This window comes from Lynx canadensis, chromosome D2 (genome assembly GCF_007474595.2).
Source record: "Lynx canadensis isolate LIC74 chromosome D2, mLynCan4.pri.v2, whole genome shotgun sequence".
NCBI classification, from domain to species: Eukaryota; Metazoa; Chordata; class Mammalia; order Carnivora; family Felidae; genus Lynx; species Lynx canadensis.
This window is the reverse complement of record NC_044313.2, coordinates 6,226,949-6,254,105: the sequence shown is the minus strand read 5'-3', so window position 1 is coordinate 6,254,105 and position 27,157 is coordinate 6,226,949. Positions and strand designations below refer to the sequence as shown.

The 27,157-nt window shown below is 49.1% G+C and overlaps 1 protein-coding gene across 1 annotated transcript in view; it reads right to left on the bottom strand.

Annotated features, from left to right (window-relative positions):
• ADAM12 (ADAM metallopeptidase domain 12) overlaps positions 1–27,157 on the bottom strand; it is a 349,938-nt gene that overhangs the window by 38,624 nt on the left and 284,157 nt on the right. Inside the window, exons 12-14 of the mRNA XM_030334765.1 lie at positions 19,893–20,070; positions 15,365–15,454; positions 13,196–13,391 (exon numbers count right to left, since the gene is read on the bottom strand). Coding sequence (XP_030190625.1) covers positions 13,196–13,391; positions 15,365–15,454; positions 19,893–20,070 — 464 coding nt within the window. The remainder of the gene's footprint in view (positions 1–13,195; positions 13,392–15,364; positions 15,455–19,892; positions 20,071–27,157) is intronic.

The window sequence follows — 27,157 nt, the reverse complement described above, 5'->3', positions numbered from 1 at the left end:
GAACATGACCTGAGCCAAAACCGAGAGTCGGATGCTTACCTGACTGAGCCACCCAGGCGCCCCTAAACACGTCTCTTTCTTTAACCTGTAGCTGATTCCTTTTCATCAGCCAAGAGCAGACATGATTAGCATCTCATTAAAACCCAACAAAACAAAGCAAAGAAACAACAGACCCTCGCAACAGCTGCGATCAACACTGGGTTCAGACGTGGACCTCCACAGGAAGCTACCGGAGGAAACTCCCATTTTCCCATTCTCTGTTTTTCAAAAACTGTGTGGAGCGGCCTCTCCAAACTCCCTTTGAAAGGCATTATCCCGAACTGGACACACTTCTCTGTCATGGAACAAGGCAAGGTCTCTGGCTCAACAGTATCACGTTCCTGTTTTGTTGTTGTTGTTTTTTTTAAAGTTTCTTCATTTTGAGAGAGAGGGAATGTGGGGGAGGGGCAGGAGTGGGGGGGGTTGAGAGAGAGAGAGAGAGAGAGAGAGAGAGAGAGAGAGGAGAGAGAATCCCAAGCGGGCTCCATGCTGTCGGCGCAGAGCTGGACGTGGGGCTCGATCTCCCGAACGGTGAGATCATGACCTGAGCTGAAATCGAGTTGGACTTTTGACCGAAGCAAAGGTATACAAATGGTATTTAAGCAAGTATGAAACATTTTCTAAGAGAGAACCGGATCACTGCTGGGGAATCTGGACCCAGAAGACAAACTGGGTCTTCTAGGGGAGGGTGGGTTTGGGATTTAACGTCCCAAATGCCAATGGGCTGCCTGGCTTAGAAAACCAGGTGTCTGGTCAGCGCAACGACTGTAAAATCACGAGAGGCTATAGAAGCCACCGCACACGTAAGGAGAGCTGCCACTTTCCCAAAGAGAAAATTGCACAGGAAAGGTGATGGCCAATTTGAATGTGCACATTTGGAGCAACGTGGATGATGGGGTCAAGAGTCATAGAACATATTGTCGGTTAACTTGATGAGAAATATTGAAAAGTCACATTTTTTAAAAAAAATTTTTTTAACGTTTATTTATTTTTGAGACAGAGAGAGAGACAGAGCATGAACGGGGGAGGGGCAGAGAGAGAGGGAGACACAGAACCGGAAGCAGGCTCCAGGCTCTGGGCCATCAGCCCAGAGCCCGACGCGGGGCTCGAACTCACGGACCGCGAGATCGTGACCTGAGCTGAAGTCGGACGCTTAACCGACTGAGCCACCCAGGCGCCCCGAAAAGTCACATTTTAATTAAGAGATATTACTTTTTTCTTTTACTCTCCTATATCGCGAAACAATACTCCCAGCTTGTTTACATTTCTCTTTGGCCTTAAGGTCTTTGGTCAACTGATCTTTGACCAAGGTGCCCAGAATACACAACGGGGTAAGGACAGTCTCTTTAATAAATGGCGCTGGGAAAACTGGTCATACACATGCAAAAGAATAAACGGGACCCTTATCTAGTAATACCAGACACAAAAATGAACTCAAAACAGAGGAATGACTTCAGTGTAAGACTTGAAACTATAAAAAGGTAAGAAGAAAACATAGAGGAAAACCTTCCTGACGTTGGTCTTGGCAAAGATCTCTTGGGCAGGATGCCAAAAGCACAGGCAACGAAAGCAAAAAGAAAGTGGGACCACATCAAACTGAGAGGCTTCTGAATGGTAAAGGAAAAAAGTCAACAAAATGTGAGACGACCTACAGAATGGGAGAAAATATCTGCAACCCATACATCGGACAAAAGGTGAATATATAAAACATATAGGGAACTTCTACAACTCAGTAGCAAAAAAATCCCAAATGACCAGATTAAAAGATGGGCAAAGGAACTGAATAGACATTTCTTCAAAGAAGACGTGCAAATAGCCAACAGCTACAGGAAAAGACACTCAACGTCACTGATTATCAGGAAAATACAGTGAGCTATCACCTCGCACCAGTTAGGATGGCTGTTACTAAAAACATGAAAGATAACAAGCGTTGGCAAGGATGCTGAGAAAAGGGAACCTTCATACCCTTATACCATACGTCGTAGGAATGTAAACAGATACAGCCTTTGCAGAAGACAGTGTGCAAATTCCGCAAACAACTAAAAATAGAACTACCATATCGCCAGTAGTCCTGCTCCTAGGTATACGTCCAGAGGAATCGAAATCAGGATCTTGAAGAAATATCTAAACTCCCATGTTCACTGCAACATTATTCACAATGGCCAAGACATGGAACCAACCTGTGTCCATTGATGGATCAACGGATAAAGAAAATGTGGTATATGCATACAACTGAAGATTACTCAGCCTTAAAAAATAAGGAAATCCTGCCCTTTGAGACAGCCTGGATAAACCTGGAGGACATAATGCTAAGTGAAAGAAGTCAGACACAGAAAGACCAACACTGCGTGATCTCACTTACAGGTGGAATCTAAAAAGTCAAACTGATAGAAGCAGAGAGTAGAACGGTGGTTTCCAGGGGCAGGGGCGAGGTGTGGGGAGACGTGAGGAGGTATTAGTGGAAGAGTACAAAGTTTTTGTTGTGAAAAATTAGTCCTAGAAATCTACTATACAGCAGAGTCTCTAGTTAATATAAAATTTTGCCAAGAGGGTAGATCCTAATGCTAAGTGTTCGTTCTCTCTCTCATACACACACACACACACACGCACACGCACGAAGAGAGGTATGACCTTTTAGAGGCGATGAGTGTGTTTATGGCATCAATTGTGGTGACGGATGTACACTCATCTCCAAGCTCGTCAAGTTGTACACATTAAATACCTACAGCTTCGTGTATGTCAACCACACCTCAATAAAGTGATTACAAAAAGTCTGTTTCCTGCAGCCCATCCTCTGTATTTCTAGCTCATGTTGATGCTGACCTTTTTACTCTGTTGTGATGTTGTCACTGGAAATCTTATTCTTAGGTTCAAGTACCCATTCCTCCAACAATGAGTCTTCTGATTTTACTTTTTTTCTATTTGCTCAGAGGGTATATACTCAGGATCTCCAGAAGCTGATCATTTATCCTGTTGCTTGTCAAAGTGATCTTTTCAAGGATCCTTTACCAGAACAACAACAACAACAACAACAACAACAAAAGGTGGAGGCATGAAGTCACACCCTAGGAACAGTAATTAAACATACGACAAACGTCCCGGTCTTTTCGTAAACCCAATCTTGTCCATCAGCCTCAACCAGGCTCCTAAACAGCACTGAGGCTCCCGAGGCCCGATGTACCTTTCCGACAGGACTGTGAGAGTCAAAAGACACGATCGAGAGATGAATAGGTCAGTAGTCAACGAAGCTTTCTGACGGATAATTTCTGGGGGGAAACCATGCTTTATATCTGGGCATGTATGGGATCCAAGAAAAACAGTGACCGTTTATCGAATTTCAATTGCTTTTGGAAGGCTGCCTGCCTTCTCTGGTCTCTCTAAGCAGCCATGCTGCAGAGTTGGAAGGGCAAGAGACTTGGGCCTGAGAATAATGTAGGCTGATCTGGTGTCAACCCTACATACCAAGAGACCCGGTAACATGGGGACAAGTACATCACCTGACTCAGAGGTGCTGTGAGACTCAGTGAGGCCCCAACACACGGCAGGCTCTCAGTCAAACTGAATTATAATAAGGACAGCCATCGATCACGGGGAAGGGGAAGTCTGGCTCCTGGACATTAAGAGTGGGAGAAATGTGTGAGGGAGAAAGAGAGCTCCTCGTGCCTGGCCAGGTTTGCGACACTTATTTACTTGCAATAGTTCATGGTTCTATCAATAGGGACTTGACGTCTGTCTCCTTCACCGAGGATTGTCCCCAGTGCCTCGCACATCAGAGGAAACCAACGAAAAGTGTTGAATGACTGGATAAGTAATTTCTGAACCTACCTTGGGACATGAGGGGGGAAGAGAATCTCCGAATCTGAAACACTGGGAAGTTTTGTACATACTCTGTATATTAAATAACAACTGTAGTCGCAGCTCAAGGACTTCAACTTCCCTACACCTCTCCCCTCCCGACTCATTTCAGGGAGTGAAGCTCCCCATGGCTCCAAATCCCGTGGTCGTTCTGGGCACCCTCCCAACCTGCGCTGGGTGAGCCCCTAGAGCGTCACCTCACCGCACAGGCACTAAGCACCATCTTGAAAGAGGTAGTAGGAGATCTCAAGTACAGACATTTGGGTCTGAGTCATTTTTATATTCTGGGAACCAAGGTCATCTTCCCTGTAATTCCTTTCCTCACCCTTAAACAAACCAGCACACACATCTTAAATGAATGAACGTATTTTAGATCACCAACATACCATCGGTTGAGTACCCCCACTATTGGGTATTGTGCTGGGTCCGGCACGCAGGATCTTTAATCCTTACAGCCACCCCTGTAAGGTCTACATACCCCGTTTCACCGATTTAAACACCAAGGCTCAGTGTTCTGGCAACTCGCTGAAGATGATAATGTTGGGGAAGTGGTAAAGCTGGACTTGACTCATGGATCCAATGCCGAAGCCCACGGTCCTTCTATTCAGCTGCAATCTCCCTCTTAGAAACCACCTAACTGGCAACACACTCCTCCCCCTGCGGTTCCTTTCTCTCCAGAACCACCAGATGACTCCTATAATCTGTCCATCCTCAGGCTTGGCTGCATCTCCACCAAATCTTTTTCAGGGAATAACTCGACAGGCTGGGACACTGGCCACCCGTGCTTATTCTCAGGTAATGGTAATGAACGGAGTTGGGTGACATGCCCTTGAGTCTGAGCACGCCAGTTGGGGCGGGGGTCTTCCTCCAAGAAGGGGGCAGTGGAGAGAGTCAGTAAACATTTTTATGTCTCTTTGCTGAATCTCTACTGACTCAGGAAAAGAAATGAAAATCCCTGACTCTGATAACTTGAAAACTGCTGCAGGCAGAAGTCAGTCCATAAAGAAGCAAAGCTGGGTAGGGCTTGCTCTATTCTGGTATTAATCTGCCCAGTGGCTTGAAAAATGCAGCTTTCTAAAAATTAACTTTCTGTTTTTCCTAGGAAACCAATAACGGTCTAGATCCAAGACTTATTCATTTTAGTTCTCACCCAGAACTTGAGGGAGCAAGAAATGCCATGTCACACTTTACCACTGGTGTATCATCACTGGGACGTGTCAGTGACATGGCTTGCTACAATGTGGCAAAGAAAACTCACATTTGGAAGAAAATTAGGTCATGCTTTCATCAGCTACGTGAACTTGGGGATGGGATGGATCTCTCTCTGTGACATCAAAGACCAGAACCCATACTCAATCCCTTGTCACGTGGCCTCTTCATCTGTTTATCTAGAGAATCAATACAAAGCACATGATCACGTGTACTTCTTGGTCAACCTCCACGGATAAGATCTTTGGCATTCTCCATCCTCAAGCACTTAGGGGCTGACAGCTTTCGTCAATGCTCAGAAATGGCTGTTTTAATTTGGGTGGGGACATGGTGCCTGGAGGATGGGGCAGAACCCTGCTTCCAGTGCTTGTTCTTGGGGCGCCTGGGTGGCTCGGCTCAGTCGGTTAAGGATCTGACTCTTGATTCCCGCTCAGGTCACGATCTCACGGTTGGTGGGTTCGAGCTCTGTATCAGGCTTTGTGCGGACAGCGTGGAGCCTGCTTGGGATTCTCTCTCTGCCCCTCTCCTGTTTGCTCTCTCTCTAGCTCTCTCTCAAAATAAATCAATAAAACAAACTTAAAAAAACAAAAAACAAAAACAAAAACGACGCTTGTTCTCATCCAGTTGGGCTGGTCTTTCCTGCCCTGGGGTCTCTACGTTGGGATGAGAAATCGTGGCACGAGAAACACGGAGGTTTAAAGGCCAAGAGGTTTAAAATGACCAAAACTTATTTTAGAAGTACAAAAGCAGCTGGGACTGGATTCAGATCATAACATGCCCGGCCGCCGCCCCACCTGCCATTTCAGGCTGTAGGCGGGGCCGCGCGGGGTTCTGTGCCACCTCCGGGGCCCGGCAAGCTTCCGGCTGGAGGCGGGGCACTGCTCGGCACCGCCCCTTCCAGCACAACCCGCTGCACTGGGGCCAAACCCCTCCTGGGGAGGCATCTCTCCAGCGTGGGAGAGCCTGTGCCCACAGCACAGGAGGAGACTCCAGTCCGGCCACGGTGCTCCGTCCCACAGGTCGGAAGATGGGTCAATGATGGATGATGGACCAAAGCCAAGTAAATCAGCGTTTTCCTTGGAACCTGGCTGCTGGAGCCCGTTGCAGAAGGGTCCTGGGCTGCTGTGTTCCTCCGCATTGCTGACTGTGTCCTTCCAGGCCTTCTCCCCCCACCACCTTCCCGTGAGGCTGGACCCGGCCCTCCTTCTCTCAACCGTGCTGTGGGGGCTGTCCCCTCCTTGCGTTCACCGCGCTTGCTCTTTTGCCTCCTGTGATGTCCCAAGGCTCCTTCCTCCCACTGTAAAAACCCAGCAGACAGGGACAGTGCCTCAGGCCCGCACAGAGCAGGTGCGTGCCAAGAAGAAGGAGTGCAAAGCCACAGGGAAAGCAATCTGGGGAAGGCACATCGTGTCTCAACTGCCTTCCCCAGAGGAAGTCCATTATGATTTCTGCCGAACAAGGCATCTCGGGTAAACGGATGCGGTCTCCTGGCTTATCTTTTCTGTGACTCTGGATTTTCACTTACTCATTTACATCAAAGGAAGTATTACTGTGCGGTCGGACGGGGAAAGAAGATCTAAGGTCATCAAAAGACAGACATCTTACAAATACAGGCGAAGTAAGAAAGCTTATCGGCGGGAAAACCGGAAAGGGGGCTCAGGGCTGACCTTGGGAACAGATACAGCTCTTGCATTAAAAGAAAACATTAAAAGCAGCAGAGTGGAAGACCCAAACCCCAGAGGCAACATCCCGAGCGCCCTGGCTGTGTGCAGACCCAGCAGAGACCAGTTCCGACGGCGGACCAGGACTCAGCCAAGTGACTCTCGTGGCTTTTGTGTGCGAGTGGCCGTCCGGCATTTCTCTCAGAGCCACAATGGTCAGTAATTTCAAAAGTGCAAATGACTTCTACCCACTGGTAAGAGGTTATAAAGGCACAGGTTTGGGTTCAAAGTTGCCACGCTTAAAAACATCTGTCTTCCCGTTTTCACGAAGAGACGTCACGTCTGTCTCTTGAGAAGCAAAATGACAACCGTCTTCTCATCGCCACTCTATCACATCCATCTACAGCCTTTGAATTCTTAATAATGGAACACTTAGAGGTTCTGCCATTATCAAGAGATAAAATTTAGCCTTTCAGAGGGAATTCTGACATCATGCTGTAGTTTACAATGACACAGAAAGTGACGGGTTTTAATTACCAGTCTTATCTTCAGAGTGATAAAACTTATATTCGTGATTGTAGTTTGGAAGTTTGAATGTCATTATGCCTGTTGAAAGGGAGATGATGACATGTCGCATTGAGCCCACAATTTACTTGATCTGATCTCTTCCTTAAAATGACTTTATTATGCAAATGATCTTCTGCCATTTGGGCGGATGGGCTCCTCCCTCCCTGTCACTAACTGTCCCAGCCCCCTGCTGCTCGCTGCTCCACCCACAGACAAAGGCACTCTTACGAGCTACTGAAGGTCCTGTTGGTCTCCTCGTATTTCTCCCTCTCTCTTCTCCAAATTGACCTTTGCGTTCAACGGAAAATGGAGCCCGAACGAACAAATCTTATCATTGCTTTCTCACGCAGCGGGACAGAAGGGAGACCTTCCCGACTCTTGGACGATAGGACTCTTGGCAAGAGCGTCTCTCGCTTCCCGTTGCTCGTCACCAGAGTGGTAGACGATTAGCAAATGTTCCGCTCCAGGTGTATCATCATAATGCAAACTCATTTAAACCAGCCTTGCAGATAAACGCTGAATATTTACCAGCCCATAAAAATTGTCTGGCCAGCTCACACTGCATAAATCAAGCGACGCTGTTTTCTGGTGAGTGATAAAATAGATAAAACTAACGTATTTCAGGACTCCCCTGATGCAAATTGTTTGTGGCTCTCGACGTGCAGTTATCTGTAAGATGAATTTCCAAGTCACGCTTTCAGTCACCATGGTTCAGATAAACAACACTGGCAAAAGTGAATTTTCTGCCCGAAGAAAAATATCTGGCTTATTTCAGAAGGAATAAAGGTCATCTCACATTGACAGAAAATCTTTGTGGCTATTAAGACCAAACTGGACTAAGTGAGCTAAATACAAGTTACAGTTTGAACTGCAGATAACATTTCTGTGTTTGACACCAACATATAAAGTCTTGAGATGTAACATTTGTGGAAGAAAAGTTGGGGACAGGGAAGAATTTAAGCTCCTCGCCAACGAGAACATTACCGACATTAATTAGGAAAGGAGACAAATGAACAAAGACCCCAAAAGGTATTCTAGAAGTATCTTACATTGGGGGCACCTGGGTGGCTCAGTCCGTTAAGCATCTGACCTCGGCTCAGGTCATGACCTCACGGTGGGGGAGTTCGAGCCCCCCATTGAGGCCCACGTCGGGCTCTGCCATGACTGTTTGGATGCTGCCTGGGGTTCTCTCTCTCTGCCCCTCTCTCTCTGCCCCTCCCCCATCTTGCACTCTGTCTCTCTCAAAATAAATAAATAAACCTAAAAAAAAAAAAAGAAGAAAAGTATCTTACTTTGCTAGTTGGGGTTTGGAGGCATATGTTTTGAATTTTCTATCATTCTATTTGTAGAAAGATTTGGGAGCAGGATGAATTTACTGAAATGTGATGCTGCTTTAAGAAATGTCCATTTCAAAAGGGAATAGTTAGCTGGAAGGAAGGGCTTTCTCCGGTCAGCATTTGGGTAGCCAGGTCTGGAGAGTAATGGACTTCCTGAGCGTAAATGGACACTTCCGGATGGCTCCACAGTTCAGTTGGGTCACTGGGGTACGCGTGGACAGGCCAGGAGTAGACGCTCAATGAATCCTGGAGCTCTAGGCTACTGGGGCTCGTGGGGAGCCTAAAATGACCCTAATGCAAATATGCTTCAGCTCCCCAAGCATTTGCTAATCATGGTGAAACGAACTACGGCAAATGTGTCCTTGACAGTAAGTTTTACTTTTCTGAATGGTGAAAAGCTGATTCAAACCAACCACTGTAACACGGCATTAGAATGTTCCCAGCCTGGTCCCTCTAGTTGGCCAGGGGCCTGGCTGAGGAAGTCACCCCCGCCCCGGGATTGTGACGGTCACATCCTGACTCCACTCCGGGTCCAGGAGATAGTGCAGAGGGACTGTGGGAAGTACATCACTCTGGCAGACTCGGGCTCTTGAGTCAGCATCTTAGACTAGCAGGCCGTTGATGAATATTTAATAAATGAGAGAACGGGGTGAGAAATGAGGATCTCTGCTCTCCAGGTCACAGACCAAGCTCTGGACAAGCAGGACTGCCTGAAGTTCCCTGGGATGGCCCCTTTGCACCTTGACCGCTGCTATTTCGTATGCAGGAAATACCCTTCCCCTCCCACCCCTGCCAAACGACTTCTCCAAGGCAACCTCATCTAGGATGCCTTCCTGGCTGGCTCCATACCACACTCCGGGTTGAGCCCTCTCTTGACCATGCCTCACCACATCACAGCACTCAGAGAATCTTGCTCACTAGTCCGTGAGCGTCCTGTGAGCTCAATCCCATCTCATTTGCAGAGTTCGGACTTACTAGGAGCCACGCATCTAGCATGCTACTGCATGGGACACCTTACATACGATGGGTAACAGGCTGGGTTAGAGGAGGACGACATACCCACAGGGTAGGCATCTGACAAGCCCCATGTTACGGATGAGGCACAAAGGTTGAGTAGACCTGTCGAAGGTCACCTGGCTAGTAAGGGGTCTGTTTAGCACCTGTGGCAGGCAGAAAAAGGGCCCCCCAAAGGGGCCCGCATTCTAATCCTCGGAACCCGTGAATATGTGACCTTACGTGGCAAAGGGACTTTGAAGATGCGGTTAAGGATTTGGGGGGGTGGGGAGTCTCCTGAATGGTCTGAATAGGTGCAACGTAATCATGGGGCCCTTAAAAGAGGGAGGCAGGAGGGTCAGACTCGGAGAAGATGTGAGCGAGGAAGGAGAAGCCAGAGAGAGACAGAGCCTGGAAGATACGTGCTGCCGCCCTCGAAGATGAAGGAGGGGCCACGGGCCAAGGAACGCGGGGGCCTCAGGAAGCTGGCGGAGGCGCAGGGATACGCTCTCCCCTACGGCCTGCGAAAGTAATGTCCCCCTGCCAACATCTCGGTTTTAGGGTTTCCAACTCGCAGGGCCAGAAGACGACAAATCTGTGTTGTCGTAAGCCACTAAATTTGTGGTCATTTGTTACAGCAGCCGCAGGAAACTCATACAGCGCCCTTGAACTAGACCACAAGACAGCTGCACTGCCAGGGAAGGGAAGGAACCCGCCGCGTTTACCCAGGAGGCGGTCAGAGGCCCTTCTGAGAAGGTCCCTGGTGTGGAGGGCCCCCGCTGGTTCTGGCGCGCATGTCCTCCGGCCTCCTGAGGAAGTTGGTGCATCGACCTGAAGTCCTGAGAAGGAGTTGGCTGGAGTGCACTGAACCCCCGAAGCCCCGAGCCTGAGGCGGGTCCCCAAGCTTGTCATTGCCAGGAAGGCTCGGTCCACGTGCACTGACCCTCTCACGGCGACCGCGCCACCGCCCCGGCACAGGCCTCCTCAGCCCTCAGGGGGGCGGCAGGGGAGAGGGGAGGCGAGCGAGGAGCTCCGGGGGAGCGGCCCTCCTCAGGAGCTGGTGCGGGTCCCCGGGGCCGCCGGGCCGCCAGCCTCGCCGTCAGCCACGAGGACGCTGCGAATCCACAGGGGGGAACTTCCTACTGCTCTCGCTTTTGAAAAGCTCAGTCCGTGAGTCGGGCTGTCGCTTTGCCTGCCTGTCTGGCTCTCTCTGTCTCTCTCTCTCTCTGGTCAGGCAGCTTGAGAAGGCCTGATCCGATGAGATAAATACCCGCCTCGGTCACCAGGAATCTAAGGCGCGCAGCCAGCTGAGTCACACGGTGGCGATGGCTCAGAGAGAGCTGCGGAGTTCAAGCTGACCTCACTTTGGAAACGGGGCCAGACGCTGCAACACAGCGGGACATCGGAGAGCACGTTGGCCTCTGAAGGCTCCAAGTGCTGTGTGTGCTCTGGCCACAGAAGGCCCTTTTGGAAGGGAGCGTCATGACTCCCCCTGTAACTCGAGAAGCGGGGAGACTGCTGAGTCCGGAGAAAGGCTGGGGAGGAGCGGCCACCAGGGATGCTTCAGGCCACGAGGATGTGGCCTGCAGTGGTAGCCGCTGTCCCAAAGTGACCTCGCTTGACTGAAAGGTGTCTGAAGTCACTGACCCGCTCAGAGCCCAGCCGGGCATCTGACACGTGTATTGTTTTTTTTTTAATTTGTTTTTAAACGTTTATTTATTTTTGAGACAGAGAGAGACAGAGCATGAACGGGGGAGAGTCAGAGAGAGAGAGGGAGACACAGAATCCGAAACAGGCTCCGGCTCTGAGCTGTCGGCACAGAGCCCGACGCGGGGCTCGAACTCACGGACCGCGAGATCGTGACGTGAGCCGAAGTCGGCCGCTTAACCGACTGAGCCACCCGGGCGCCCCTGACGCGTGTATTTTGAGGGCCTCCCCCTTTGTGCCCGAGTGGACCCGCAGAGCCTCAGGAGCCCCGGGAGAGCTCCTCCCAGACATGGCGAACGGGCTGCACCAGCCCCCGGCTGCACCACGCCGCTCCTTCTTGCCCCTCAGGGCCGTCCAAGTACAGAGGGCCATCTTCGGCTGGTGGGGCCGCGGGCTCAACGACGGGACCCATCCCTCAGAAACACTCGTCCTTGCTCTCCCTGCTTGGCCACTGCTTTCACACCCCGCTGAACACCCGAGCTTTGATGACCAGTCACCATTTTCTGCCCTCGTTTACTGCCCTCATCACCCCTGAAACCGAAACCTCACACTTGAAAGTCTGACGAAGACCCAATATCGGATTTCCCTTCCTCTAGAGCTTGCCTGGCTCTCTGCCTGGCTGACCACGGTGGCCGTGCCACAGCTGGTGTCCCCGGCCAGCACCGAGGTCACCTCCGCAGGCGGCGGGGAGGAGGGAGAAGGACAAGACGGGGCGGGGGCCGCACCCTTGGAAAGTGCTCTCTGGGGGACTGGATTCGCTGCTGGAATCCCGGAGAGGGGGGGCAGAGGCAGCAAACGCTGGGGTGAGGAGTCCTCAGGGTCCCGGCTGCCCCACGGGGGCCCTGGACTCCCGGCCCCAGAAGATGGGCAACAGAGACAGCCACGTCCAGGGGCCCGATTCTTCCTCCTGTGGCGTCCCAGCATCCACTCCACTGCGGAGCTTCTGTGGAAGTTTTGTTCTAGGCCTGGCTCTTGGGCACAGCCGCACAGCGTGCATTACGTATGGCTCTTGGGTCCGTGGGCCTGGGCACCAATCCCAGCCTTACACCACCAGGAAGCTGACTTCCGGTCCCTGAATTTGAGCTGCACCTTCTCTGAACCGTAGTCATTTCCCCTACCTCTCTCCTGTTGGAGGGCTGGAAGGGATGAGTCATACGGAGCATCTGGCCCAGCATCCTGCACACAGGAAGCACGGAGTGGACAGCCCCCAACGGCCCCAGCAGCTGCTTCCTGGCCACCTGCCCGTCGGGGTGCCTTTTTCGGGAATGCACACGTCCACCACTCTGCTTTTAGAACCCGGATGCCTCGCGAGGCCCTCCAACACCTGTCTGCATGTTCTTCCTCTGCGCCCTGGGGTCCCGGCCTCCCGCCCCGGCAGCCCTTTCCACGTGCCAGCTCACTGCTCCCGGCGTCAGGAGTGACCCCTCCGTGTCCTTCCTGGTCACAGGCTCCTCACGCGGCAAGTCTGCCAGGACTTTCTCTTGCCCGAGCACCAAGAAGCACTTACGTGATCAGAGTGGGTAGGAAGTTCTATCTGTCTGCCCAACGACCGTGAAGCCATCTGAGGGCAGGGGTCATGGCTGGTCCTCCCCATCGCTCCACAGGGCGCACAGCAGGTGTTCACACATCTCTCAGTGGGCCGCGCTCCGGGCAGCGCCCCTTTCTGCACGCCCAGCGCCCGGCACGGCCCCAGGTCTTCCAGGGAGCCAATCGCTCCAGCTGAAGGGAGGGAAGCTTTGCAGACGGCGCGGCGGGAGCGACGCCTACGGGAACCGAGCAAGCTCCCCAAGCCCCACGGCTCCGCGCCCACCGGGGGCGGCCACATACCTGGTCCCCAGAGCGTGACGCACTGCTGCTCGTGGGTCTGACAGATGCCGTTGTAGCAGTAGCCGTCGACTCCCTGACACGGGTGCCCGTCGTGCAGGTACACGTTGGCCGGGCACTGGGGGCTGGCCCCTGTGCAGAACTCGGGGAGGTCACAGGAATTGCTGGAGTCCCTGCATGCCGTTCCCGCAGGCTTTAGCTGGAAGGAGAGGCTGTTTATGGCCCGTGCACTGCAGGAAAGGGAAGCGGCTTCCCGGCAGCGCTCCTGGGCCGGAGCCGGGGCCGGGCCATCCTCCCGAAGCCTCACATCAAGGGGCAAGGATCCCAAGGGAAGAGAGAGACACGGAGAGTCGTTAAATACACAGAATCTTGCTCTGGGCTCTGGGGTTTACCTTTCCGCTAGGGAGGGGGGCAATCAAGAGTTGCCTCTCTTTTTTTTTCATTTTTTAATGTTTATGTATTTTTGAGAGAGCGTGAGCAAGGGTGGGGCAGAGAGGGAGACACAGAATCTGAAGGAGGCTCCAGGCTCTGAGCTGTCAACACAGAGCCCAATGTGGGGCTCGAACTCATGAGCCATGAGATGGTGACCTGTGTTGAAGTTGGACGCTTAACCAACTGAGCCACCCAGGAGCCCCAAGAGCTGCCTGTTTTTAATTTCATGCGACATTAGGGTCTTCTGATGAGGAGACAGGCTGGTTGGTGGTACCTGTCATCTCAAAGGAGGCATGGGAAGGGAGTACCAGCCGATGGGCTCCTTAATTCTGAAGATTTCTAGTCGCCAGTCGCCACGTGTTTTAAGATGAGGTTTGCTCTTACAGTGTTAGCACTTGTGGCCAAGAGGACAAAAATCATTCCAAGGGCTCGGTGACAATTATATTTCGCTTTGTCATCAAATCATGGACTTGGAAACCTGTCTGTAGGACTTCACGGGGCAGAAGTGAAGCAAGGGAGCCGTAAAAGATGTTAGGAACCATCGGCCAATGCCTCACCTTTCTGTGGTTGAAGAAACCAAGGCTCAGAGTGGCTTGTCAGAGGCTACACGGCCAGTGACCTGCCCCACCCCCGCCCGCCCCCTTCCATGGCCAGCAGCTGTGTGCCCGGGGTGGGGGTGGTGGTGGTGTCAGCTTTCTTGAATGTCCCCCAGAAGTTAATCACGGAGAGAAAGGGCAGGATGGATATTTTAGGCTGAACGTAAGATGCTGTAATGCACTTCTGAATCACGGGGCTGGGTGGGGAGCTGAGAGGGAGTTTCCTGCGAGCAGAATGCCAAGATCAATCGCTTAATTGAAAAAGAAAGAAAGTCTACCCTTGGAACCTTTGAATCAAAAGCTCAGGCTTCTCCTCAGTCAGATCTCAGCTCTGAATGATGAGACAAACAATGGAATTGCCCAAACAAATGGTAATCTGTCATGGCAGCAGCAATGACCAAAGTATCAAAGGGCTGCCATTGTTTGGGCTGGGTGGGCCAATCCTTGTGTTGGGAGGACATCAAGATCAAGGTGGTTACATATATTCCCTGGAACGACCGCGTGGCTTCTCAGCCCGGCAGGTAGATGTTCTTGGGATAGAGCGGAGGCTGAGTGACCGGGGTGGAGACTCTCTCTCTAGCTGCTCCCATCACGGTAATAGGACCACACATCTTACCAGCGTCCAGCAGCACAACTGGAGTGTGTCACAGTGAGCCAGAGTTTTGGGGAACAATTCCTTTCCAACCCGTAAATAAATGACTGATCACCGATGACTTAGCATTCAAGTGTGCATTTCACATGAAGATTGGAGGGGGCACCTGGGGGGCTCAGAGGGCTAAGCATCTGACTCTTGGTTCCGGCTCAGGTCCTGATGGCACAGTTCGTGAGTTTGAGCCCCGCGTCGGGCTCTGCGCTGACACTGCAGAACCTGCTTGGGATTCTGTCTCCCTCTCTCTGTGCCCCTCTCCTGCTCATGCTTTCTCTCTGCCTCTCTCTCTCTCTCTCAAAAAAAAAACATAGATACATAAATAAAGTGTGCATTTCACACGAAGACTGGACAACAGTGGGGGACACCGGCTTGCACGGTGAGGAGTTACGGTTTTCACAGTAGAGGGGCCGGGAAGCCATCCTGTTGCCTCGCTCGTCCTGTGTCATTGTGGAAGCACCTGAACCTGGGGGTGGCCTCGGGGCCGAGAGAGCTCACCCGACAGTCTTCACAGCACAGCCCGTGTGCGCACACAGCGTCCGGCTTCAGGGTACAGGTGGTGGCATTGCAGCAGACGTTCGTACATTCCTGGGGAGGAGAGTGGGACTCGTTTGACAGGGTCTCGTGGGGCAACTACTCATGGAAGGCCCGGGCCATAAAGGGAAGGAGCTGAAAACCAGCCTGAGCTTATTTTCACATCTAGCAAAGCCAAGCTTCTGTGAAGCTTGCCAAGGTCTGTGAATCCCTGGGAAGAATCAACAGCACTCATTCCGTGCCTTTCACAGAGGGTAGGGGGAGCATGCACAGGAAGGCGGGCTGCCCGATCCAGTCAAGTGGGCTGTGGCTGGGGGTCTGCGGGGAGGCCTCTGATTCATGATTCACGCAGGTCTTATTGTAGTGAACGGTCTTAGGATCGCCAGAACACTCTGAACTCACTTTAAAAATATACACAGGCGTGTACAAACTCAACTCTTCAAATACTGACCCTTTTGATCTGGAGCATGCCGGCAGGGAATGGGGTCCAATCAATCGTGGAACCACAGTTCCCCGCCCTCCAGCCCAATGCGGTAGCCAAGACTCTTGCTCAGCACAGGTGGCTGCCTCACCCGGACAAGGCACCTCTCAGGTCCGAAACGCACAGCAGAATGACCAAGAGGCCGGAAAGGAGGTCTGTGGGATGTGCCCGTGGATTTGCAAGGGATTTCAACAGAGAGATCACATATTAGATGGACTGCTCTCTCTGAAAGGACGGAAAATGACCTCCTCTGTTAAGTTGTTCTTCACAAGTGCCCACGTTCTTCTAACAAAAGCCCTGCAAGGGATTGGCACCTTTGCTCGGCTCTCCCCGAAAGGTCCATACATATTACCTACCGCATTTATGAAGTCCTTTTACTTTAGAACATCCCAATAACCTAGAGTTTACACATGTTAGAAGAAAATGAATTATCCGAAAGAAGAGTTCATGGGGTCATTAGTATTAACTCGTGTCAATTAATTAATTAATGTCCTTTTAGTATTAACTAATGCCCTTTTATTTAGGATGTGACATGAGCAGAAGAAGATATATACCATTAGAGTGAAACCAATCATGTAGTATTTTAATAGTATAATATTTTACTCCTGAAGACCATGTTCTGTTAACGAAGTTATCATCAGTATTACAAACGCAATGAATAAAATTTTGTGGATAATCCAGAAGATTTAGGACGATCCTGGATCTCTGAACTGTGTCCTGTGTGAGACTCTATGAATCATGCGCTCATTTGGTGTTTATGATTTGCTCCCATTATACATCCATCCAAAGTTATGAAATTTTAAATTTGCTCAAGGACCTTATAAACATCCGGAGCGTATAACATATACAGTAAGACGAAAGTGCCAACCAGAAGTCATAGCTGTAACTTTGATGACAGGAAGGGTTTCTAACTCATGGACTTATAGAAGGTTAGGAACTTGCTTTGTTTTTAGAAGGAGTCCACTGATTGATTGCATTCCTGATCAGTGCCGTCAAATACACAGCAGTGTTGCCCTGTTCACTGTGGTCTAAATGGCTCTACTAACGACATACTAACCAAATTACACGTTTCCCTGAGCGTCTCCATTAAATCAGCCATCTGAAAACTAGGTCCTAAGATTCTTTAAGAACTACCTCCTCATCCCCGACCAAATCACTAAAAAATATAAGCAGCAGTTCAAATGGAAATGCAGCCAAGTAGAATGGCTTTGACTTCAAAGGGGCTTGATAATGTGAGAAAGATAACTACGTTTAAAAGATATTTGCAGGCTACTGTCATTCTATTGACTTTAAACAAGGAGATAAGGCTGCTTTCCCAACCCCGTTAGCTGGATGAATGAGTGAGTTGTCAGGATATCCTTATGGTTGATGTAAATCCAATGCCCTGTACGGAAGGCTCCAGAAATCACTTGCCTTTTTAACTACCCAGAATCTATTCCTTCTGCAGGATTATATGTATCAGAAGAGACAAATTCTTCATCTGTTGATACATATATTATGTTAGTACTCAATAGGAAAGTTCAACAGGGCCAATGAACAGTAGTTCTCCAAAGAAAAAAGAATAATGAAGCCGTTAGTGAACTCTCTGCAAAGGCCATGTCATTCTCGGGTTGTGGGCGGTAGATACAAATTCTTAATCACAGTGCACTGAGATTAAGTCTACAATGCATCCTCCTGAAAACAGTGATTATTTCTGAGAGCAAGGGGGCAGAAGAGGAATCCAGTTATGAGCTGGGGAAGTTCTGGTCCCATTCGCTCACCGATGTGGTGACACACTGAGTCCCTCTGGGGGCCAGGGAACGTACGGGCTAACACGAAGCAAAGGCGTGAGGACTATTTCCAGGGCCTGAGCGCTGGGCAGGGGCCTAAAGAGCGCAGGTGAATTAAGCCCGGGGCTGACTAAAAGTTTTGGTCAAAGCACTTTGGAAACTGGATATGGGTTGTTATACTCTTGGACACAATTTGAAAAGCAAAAACTAAAAAACTACAAATTGAGGTAAGAGGCTCGCCTAGAACTTTGAAAGATTGCTCAGACTTTGAAAGAAATGTCGATGGAAAGAATGAGAGTCGTCTCTTCGGATATCAAGAACTTATCCTGTGAAACAAGGACCCAACCACAGAAACATACAGTCGGGAACTATATGCAAGCAGAACATGGCTCTACCTAAGGAAGGAGTTTGACTGAATCGGTGCTGCCCTGCCATGACGTCCTGCCTGGAGAGATCGCAAGCACCCCGTCAAAGCTGAATGACTCCTCGATGGAGGCGAAGTTGAGGACCATAACATCAGTGGCTGGCAAATTTCAGGTCCTCAAACATTCGTTGACAGGATGGTGGTGGTGATGGGGACGGAGGTGGGGACGGTGATAATGGTAGTGATCGTGGCGGGGATGGAGGTGGTGTTGGAACATGGAGCCAATGACTGCGGATTATCATTCTATACCTGAGAGTTCATGACTCTAGGAAGAGCTGTCAAACTTATTCAGAGTAAATAAACAATTACAAGGAGTTCCAATCAAAGAGAAAAACCATTTTAAGTCCACATGGCCTCTCCTGAGAAATACGGGCAATTTACCCTAATTTTGTTTTTCTTCTGCAGGTAATTAACAAAGTCCCCAAGGACTCTCCCCGTTGTATCCCCCATCCCATGACAGTTTCAAGTTTTCCTCCACTAATCTTCAGAAGAGTTTCTATAACCCCGTGCATGAGGACTGGCTCCCGTACAGCAATCACCCCCAACACACCGTGAGCAAAATTATCGCTGCCGTAGACAGTGCTGGTATCGCTGTTGAATCCCGGATTTGGAAAGGACGCACAAGCATTTGATGGGACCACCTCTACTAGCCCCATCCCCCAGCACTTATTCACTCCTGAAGTTCTTGCAGAGCTGGCCAGACTGAGACCAAGATCGTTCCTGCTGGTATGGGAAAACGCAGAGCCTTGGGAATTACAAATATGAAGAAGGTTCTACAACCGGTTGCCTGTCTGATGAGCACAGGAATCTGACGGATGTCCCAGGATCTCTGCACATTTCCTTCCACCCTAGAATCCCCTTTTCGGAGCAGCCCTCCAAAACATGCTCTTCCTAAGCCCTCACCAAGCCTGTCTGTGAATCTAGCCAAGCCCGCCTTGAACCCGTCTACCATTTCCGCTTGCATAAGCTCTCGGGGAGGGAATCCCACATGCAGACTGCTTGCTATACAAACTCCTTGCTTTGATTTATTCTAAACACTGCCTCCTCCAAGCTTCCGGGAGACACCTGTTTTACCAAGAGATCTCACTGTGTGCTCTCTTTCTCCTTCCTTCTCAAGATCATTCGGAGATTAAAAAGTGGCTGTTAAATAATTTTTTATGTTGCTGAAGTTTATCTTGGGCCCTACGGAAACAAGACATTTGCCTGACACTGGCTGGAAAACAGGGTTAAATAAGCCCTTTGCTGGATACAAATGTTCCCTGCTTCCGCTTACTGCTTCTGAAAGCTAACGAGAAAGAGGCAGGAGCCCGGAGCCTCGGGTTGTGCATACAGAGAAGGCTGCGGCATCAGGCAGTTTTTCTACTTGGGTGGAAGCTCTTGGTTAAAAATGAATGTTGCTTATTCAAATTCCCTTCTGGTTGCTCGCTTTGCAAAGAGAAAGAAAGGATGCTTATTAGCCATTTGAAGCTAGCATTCCCCAAGCTTTCTTCTCTGTTAAACTCAAAGCTAAATGCTTTATTTATTGTTCTTGTCCTCAGCTGGCCTCACCTAGACCGTGTCCTTCAATAGAGAAGATTCTTTCTTTTTAAAACCAGTGATACAACTTATTCTGAGATTCAAGAGAAGGCCGCCCTGGCCTGCACAGCTGTTCAAGGCGGCGTGGGGTGGGGGCTCTTTAGGACTTTCCAAGGGGGGGGGCTGTTTGGGACTTTCCGTCGTGAGTTTCTAGCACTTTCGTCCTGCCGCATAATTCTTCCCAGTCCCTACTCCTTGGCCAGCCCCAGACGCAAGGCGGCGGTCCCAGGGGGTGTCTCTTACCTCCGGCCCTCCACAGTCACACTCCTCTCCTTGCTCCACATATCCGTTCCCGCACTTCTGGCCCCCGAAAGACGGCTTTACTTCTGGCAGGTTGAAGAGGCACATTCCCATGCCTTTCTCCAGGCTGGCCTCTAGGTCCTCCTTGCTGCAGCTGCTGAACACCATGGGGAATGGGAACCTGCGGAGAAGAGCCGAAACGGTCAGCCGTCGAGGCACAGAGTGGCTTCTCGAGCCTTTTCTCGTACAGAGATTCACGGGGCTCGCTGACGAGCGCTGCCCACATGTCCACCCTTAGTCCCAGTGAACCGAGGCTTAGTTGCCCGGCATAAAACGAGGCGCACTCGGCTACATCCTGAGATCTATCCCCATACAGCGCCCACGCTACCAAGGAAGAAGTGCTCTACCAAAAACCAAATCCTCTTCTGACCGTTTTCAAATCGACAAATTTGTACAGCATCTCATGATGGACAATCGTGAACAGTTCCGCACGAAACGGTACGACAAACAAAAAAACAAAACGAGTCCTTGGGACCTGCAGCTTGTAATACGAACGCACACCGGTGTCCTCATTGGAAAGCACAAGGAAGAGACAGGTACAAATGACCGTGCGTATCTCTTCCTCGGTTCCATGGACACAACCCCACCGTAGGTGAGGGCCGGCTGAGGCTGGCATTCGGGTCTACGAAGGGCAGATCACTGCCTCTGAAAGCAGAGCTGTAAGAAAACGCAGGGGACTGGAAGCGTGGGCCCTGCTCTTGCCTCAAAACACCAGGGCTACAGTGGACGTGGCAAAGTTGGCCAACCTTCCCGGCATAGTTCATGTTCCGCCTTCCATGGTCCAGAGGGGCTGCCCCACCCCCTGGCTCCAGGATGGGCTAGAGGACTAATTCTCGTCAATGGAACATGAACAGAGGTGAAGTGATGCGGAATGCTTCCAGTTGAAGGTAAGGGGACTGTGGCTCTTCAGGTCCTTTCGTTCCCCTCGGTCAGCTGAGCTCAGGGTACTGCAATGTCCTAGGAGGGGGCGTCTGGTCCTGACTCCCTGCTGGGAGGGAAGCCACCGGCAGCTTAGAGCCTCGGAGTGTCATCTGGGTGGGAAACCCACCTCTATTATGGTAAGCCACTGAAAATTAGGGGCTTGTTTCCTACAGCAGTTAGTGTTGCCCCACACACAGAAAGTAGCTCACTCTTTATTCAGATGCATTTTCTCATATCTTGAGGCAGCGATGGTTATGAGGGGCAAGGACGCCAGAAACTCAGAAGGTTCGGCTACTTAGTGAGGAAGTAGGGCCTGTTGACCGGCAAGCCTGAACACCCTCTTTCCATGTGGACGTTTATGGGGTGACATTATGACCGGATTCTAATCAACTGGCCAAGCCAATGCAAGCTGGATGTATTCTTAAAGATGTCAGACCAGCCACCATTCAATATAATTTGGCAAATTTTGAGACCAGGATCATTTCCTGCTAATAAACTGGTAACACTGTCTTATCCCCCCCTAATGTGTTGTATCCATCTCGGGTGATTAACTCTGGAGTAGAATTCGAATCTACAAATAAATGAATAAGCGCAGGTCTTGCATTGGATGGAGAGGTAATAATAATAAAGCAAGGCTTACTTCTAGTGCTGTCACAAAGTTCCTTTCGAAATCTTTAGAACCTCCCTTGGCAGACAGATTACTCTTGATATCAAAATGATGCCAAATAGCTTCAAGTGATGATCACCTGAAAATTCTAATTTTATCCATTTAGAAGTGCTTTGTGTTGACAAGACAACGGTATGTCGTGCAGGGAATCGAGAGCTGTTCTCTTTGCAACGGAATACGTTTCATCAAGGCAAAGGATCAGACCTCCTTCTGTGTTGACAGTCCTAGGACACTTATGTAGCTCAGGGCCTGATCCAGACACTAAACCTTGTTCTCATGTGCTATGCAGCCAGGTGTTGTGATGAACTCTTATCAATGCATTCTGGAAAGGAACGGATTTCTAGAATGTTTTCACAGTTAATTAGAAAAGACAGTAGGGTCACCGGTGAAGCTCAGGAAGGGTTGAGAGCAAGAACAACACTAGTTGAGAGAAGATCAACGAACCATCCTGTTTCGCAAATGGGCGGAGAACGTCCACCAGTGTTCTGAGGCTAAAGGCTTAGGGGCCGAGGCCAACCCCAGACCCTCCCGTCTCACTGTCTTGCAAAATGTCAAATGCATATTGGGCTTTGGAGAGATGAGACTAAAGAAGAGGGATAGACAGTAAGAAGATGGATGGGATTAGTGTAAATCCAGGACTTAAACTTCAGAACGTTTGGGAGAGGAGAACAGATCCTTGTTGGCACAAATGCGTTCGTGTGTCTGCTAGATGCTCTCAGAAGTAGAGTTACCTGCATTATGGTAAGTTTCTATTTCTCTTAGAAATGGGGGGGGGGCAGTGAACAAAGCATTGAAAAATCCTGATTATCATGGAGCTTCCATTCCAGCCGGGCAGGTGGGTAATGCATAAGGTAAGGGGGCCAATGAAGTGTGCTAGAAAGGGATGTTAAAGAGAAAAATTAAACAGGCAAGGAGGAAAGGAGGTGTGTGGGAAGAACTGAACTTTTAGGAAGGGTGGTAGAGAAAGACATCACTGGGTGTGTATGGGGGTAGCATTTGAAGCTCTCATCTGAAGGAGGTGAGGGACCACACTGTGGGTGCATCTGGAGGAGGAACATTCCAGGCAGAGGGAAGAGCTGCTTCAAAGATAGATGGAGAGATAGGACTGGTCTAGAGGAATGTGCTAAATAGAAGACCTCTCGGCCACCCAAATTCATGCTGATGCTAAGCAGACTACCAAGGAGTATCATTAAACGGCGGCGAGCTTTGCTCTGCATGGACCAGACTGATAATGGCTGAAGGTATTTTTCATAAGAACTCTAAACTCTTATTATTTCCCCCCTTTTCAGGAAACTATTTTTGAATGACAAGCAAAGGTATGCTCATCATCTCCCTTCTGCTGAGGTCCTGTCAGTTGTAAGAATGAGAATATTTAAAAATTATATCTAGGGGCGCCTGGGTGACTCAGTCCCAAGGTTGGGTGTCTGGCTTCGGCTCAGGTCACAATCTCCCAGTTGGTGGGTTCAAGCCTTGCGTTGGGCTCTGTGCTGACAGCTCAGAGCCTGGAGCCTCCTTTGGATTGTGTCTCCCTCGCTCTCTGCCCTTCCCCCACTCGTACTCTGTCTCTCTCAAAAATAAATAAACATGAAAAATTTTTAAAAAATCATATCTAGGGGCGCCTGGGTGGCGCAGTCGGTTAAGCGTCGGACTTCAGCCAGGTCACGATCTCGCGGTCCGTGAGTTCGAGCCCCGCGTCAGGCTCTGGGCTGATGGCTCAGAGCCTGGAGCCTGTTTCCGATTCTGTGTCTCCCTCTCTCTCTACCCCTTCCCCGTTCATGCTCTGTCTCTCTCTGTCCCCAAAATAAATAAACGTTGAAAAAAAAATTAAAAAAAAATATATAAAAAAAAATCATATCTAACCCAATGGCCCTTCCTCCAATAAACTGAATTTAGTGATGGTAAACGATTTTAAATCTCAAAAGGGAATTTGATGGCACCAAATATTAGACTCTCCTAATTACAATACAATCCTGATCTATACATATTTGAAAACGTTTGACGTCCCAAGAACCACTGGTTGCCTCGCGAACCACTGATGTCTTGCCTTAAGAGCCAAAGAACAGTTCGTTCACTGGCATAAAAAATATGCCAGTGAACCATGAACAACGTACGGAGTCTACTCCCCAGGACAGCATCAAGAATCCAGGGGCGGGATCGATCAGCACGGTGATTATTAAGATTGCTGTTTCCTCAATGGAGTCACACGTAAAAGAGGGTCACCAGAAAGTGAGTGTCACCCTCCTTTCTAACTTTGAAGGAGGTTAGGATGACAGAATTAAACCTTTTGTGTAGTGTGGTCACTACTCTTTCACTTGTCACCCATGTACTTACTTAGGCAAGAAGCAACTTTCAAGCGTCTATTACATTCAAAGCTCTAAGGAGGATCCCAAGATGATTCAAATATGTCTTCCCACTGTTGCCTCATCCGACCTTTGCCCAAGGAACTACCAGACACGCCCATGCCCCACACTGCCTCTCCACCCATAGAAATAAAATATGGACACATGTTTACGTATGCATAAAATATACCATGCATACTCATCCATATAAATGATGTAGAAATTATATAAAAATATAAATGATATTTAATTATAACGTATATATTTAGTTGACATATACAGATACATATTTAAAAAATAACTATGTATTGAGAACTAGCTAGGTGGTATGGTGGGTGCTTTCTCACAGTACTATTTTTTTTTTTAATGCTTTTTTGCTTTTAAATTTAAATGTATACAATGGAATATTACTCGGCGATGAAAAAGAATGAAATCTTGCCATTTGCAACAACGTGGATGGAACTAGAGGGTCTTACGCTAGTTGATTTAAGTCAGTCTGAGAAAGATAAATACCATATGATTTGTGGAATTTGAGAAACTCAACAGATGAACATAGGGGAAGGGAAGGAAAAAGAAGATAGGAATAGAGGGAGTCAAACCATAAGAGACTCTTAAATACAGAGAATAAACTGAAGGCTGCTGGGGGCGGTGAAGGGGGATGGGTTCAATGGGTGATGGGCATGAGGGAGGGCACTTTTCAGGATGAGCACTTGGTGTCATACACAAGAGATGACACCCTGGGTTCCACTCCTGAAGCCAAGACTACACTGTATGTTAACTAACTTGAATTTAAATTAAAAAAAAGTTCAAAGCAGTCTAGAGAGACAGGTATCGCTACGCTCATTGTGCAAACAAGACGAAGGATTGGACTGAGAGTGTACAGTTAGGGGATGGCAGATGCTAGATTTGATTCCAAGTTCAGTCATTTAAAAACCCCATTTTCATCATTACTGATGTCAGTTCAGCGCGGCACTACCTGTAGTGAATGGCCAGAACGTGGGCAGTGATCAAGAAACCCTTGACGCACGGACGTAAACACGGAGGACAAATCCCCCCATCCAACAGATGCCTGGATGAGTGGTCCTCCGAGTGTGGCCCCTGCATTAGCATCACTTTGCAACTTACCAGAAATGCAAATGCCCAGGCCCCACCCAGACCTACTGAGTCAGAAAACCTCAGGGGTAGGGCCCAGTAATCTGTGTTTTCACAAGCCCTCCAGGTGACTTTTTACACCAAACTCCACACCCGAAAAACAAATGATCCAGGGAAGATATGGGCAGAAAACACGAATAGACGCTTCTCTAAAGAAGACATCCAGATGGCCAACAGGCACATGAAAAGATGTTCAATGTCGCTCTTCATCAGGGAAATACAAATCAAAACCACACTTAGATACCACCTCACGCTGGTCAGAGTGGCTAAAATGAACAAATCAGGAGACTATAGATGCTGGAGAGGATGTGGAGAAACGGGAACCCTCTTGCACTGTTGGTGGGAATGCACACTGGTGCAGCCGCTCTGGAAAACAGTGTGGAGGTTCCTCAAAAAATTAAAAATAGATCTACCCTCTGACCCAGCAATAGCACTGCTAGGAATCTACTCAAGGGATACAGGAGTGCTGACGCATAGGGGCACAGGTACCCCAACGTTTATAGCAGCACTTTCAACAATAGCCAAATTATGGAAAGAGCCTAAATGTCCATCAACTGATAAATAGATAAAGAAGCTGTGGTTTATATATACAATGGAATACTACTCGGCAATGAGAAAGAAGGAAATCTGGCCATTTGTAGCAACGTGGAGGGACCTGGAGGGTATTATGCTAAGTGAAATTAGTCAGGCAGAGAAAGACAGATATCATGTTTTCACTCCTATGTGGATCTTGAGAAACTTAACAGAAGACCATGGAGGAAAGTGGGGGGGGGGATCGTTACAGAGAGGGAGGGAGGCAAACCACAAGAGACTCTTAAATACATAGAACAAACTGAGGGTGGATGGGGGTTGGGGGGGAGAGGGGAAAATGGGTGATGGGCATTGAGGAGGGCACTTGGATGTTGTGAGGAATGTGGATGTTGTGATCATTGAGGATGAGCGCTGGGTGTTGTATGTAAGCCAATATGACAATAAATTTTATTAAAAGATAAAAATTAAAAAATAAAAATTAAAAAAATTGGGGTGAAACTCACATCATGTAAAATTCTCCATTTAAAGGTATACAGTGTAGCAGCTTTTAGTACATTCATAATGTTGTGCAGCCCTCACCACAATGGAATTCCAGAACATTCTCCTTACCCCCCCCCCAAATGAACCCCGTACCCATTAATTAAGTGGTCACTTCTCGTTCCCTCCTCCTTGCAGGACCTGTCAGCCACTCATCTGCTTTCTGTCTCTTTGGAGTTGCCTGTTCTGGGCATTTCATATAAATGCAGTCATACATTACGTGACCTCTTAGGTCTGGCTTTTTTCACTTAGCATGATGTTTCCAAGGGTCATCTGTGTTCTGACACTACCAAAATTAAGGTTTGGGAACAACTGACCTAGATTTAAAACTCAGATGTTGTAAAGATAATATAGGGACAAACCCACACCTACTCATGTTGAAAAATAAGAAACACAATCTAGGTGCCTCATTGGTCACCTGTCATGCACTGTTTTAAATTAGAAACAGTTCTGTTTGGGGCACCCGTGTGGCTCAGTTGGTTGAGCATCCAACTCTTGATTCCGGCTCAGGTCATGATCCCAGGGTTGTGGGATCGGGTCCCATGTCAGGCTCCATGCTGAGCACAGAGCCTGCTTGAGATTCTCTCTCCCTCTGCCCCTCCCCCACTCTTGTATGTACTCTAATAAAAGACATTAAAAAAAGAGAAATGGTTCTGTTTTACACTGTGGTTCCATTTTCTAAGAAAAGCCCCACATATAGCATTTTGAAAACGTGGTTAGGCATGTGCTAAAAATTCCATGAGTATCTGTCTTTAAAAAAAAAATTAAGTTTACTTATTTATTTTGAGAGAGACACAGCCAGTGCAAGTGGGGGAGGGACAGAGAGAGAAAGGGAGAGAGAGAGAATCCCAAGCAGGCTCCGAGCTGCCAGTGCAGAGCCCGACGTGGGGCTGGAACTCACAAAACCATGAGATCACCATGTCAGCCGAAACCGAGAGTCAGAAGCTTAACTGACTGAGCCACCCAGGCACCCCTTTATTTTTTTAAGTAGGTTTCATGCCCAGTGCAGGGCTTGAACTCATGACCTGGAGATCAGGACCCAGGCTGAGATCAAGAGTTGG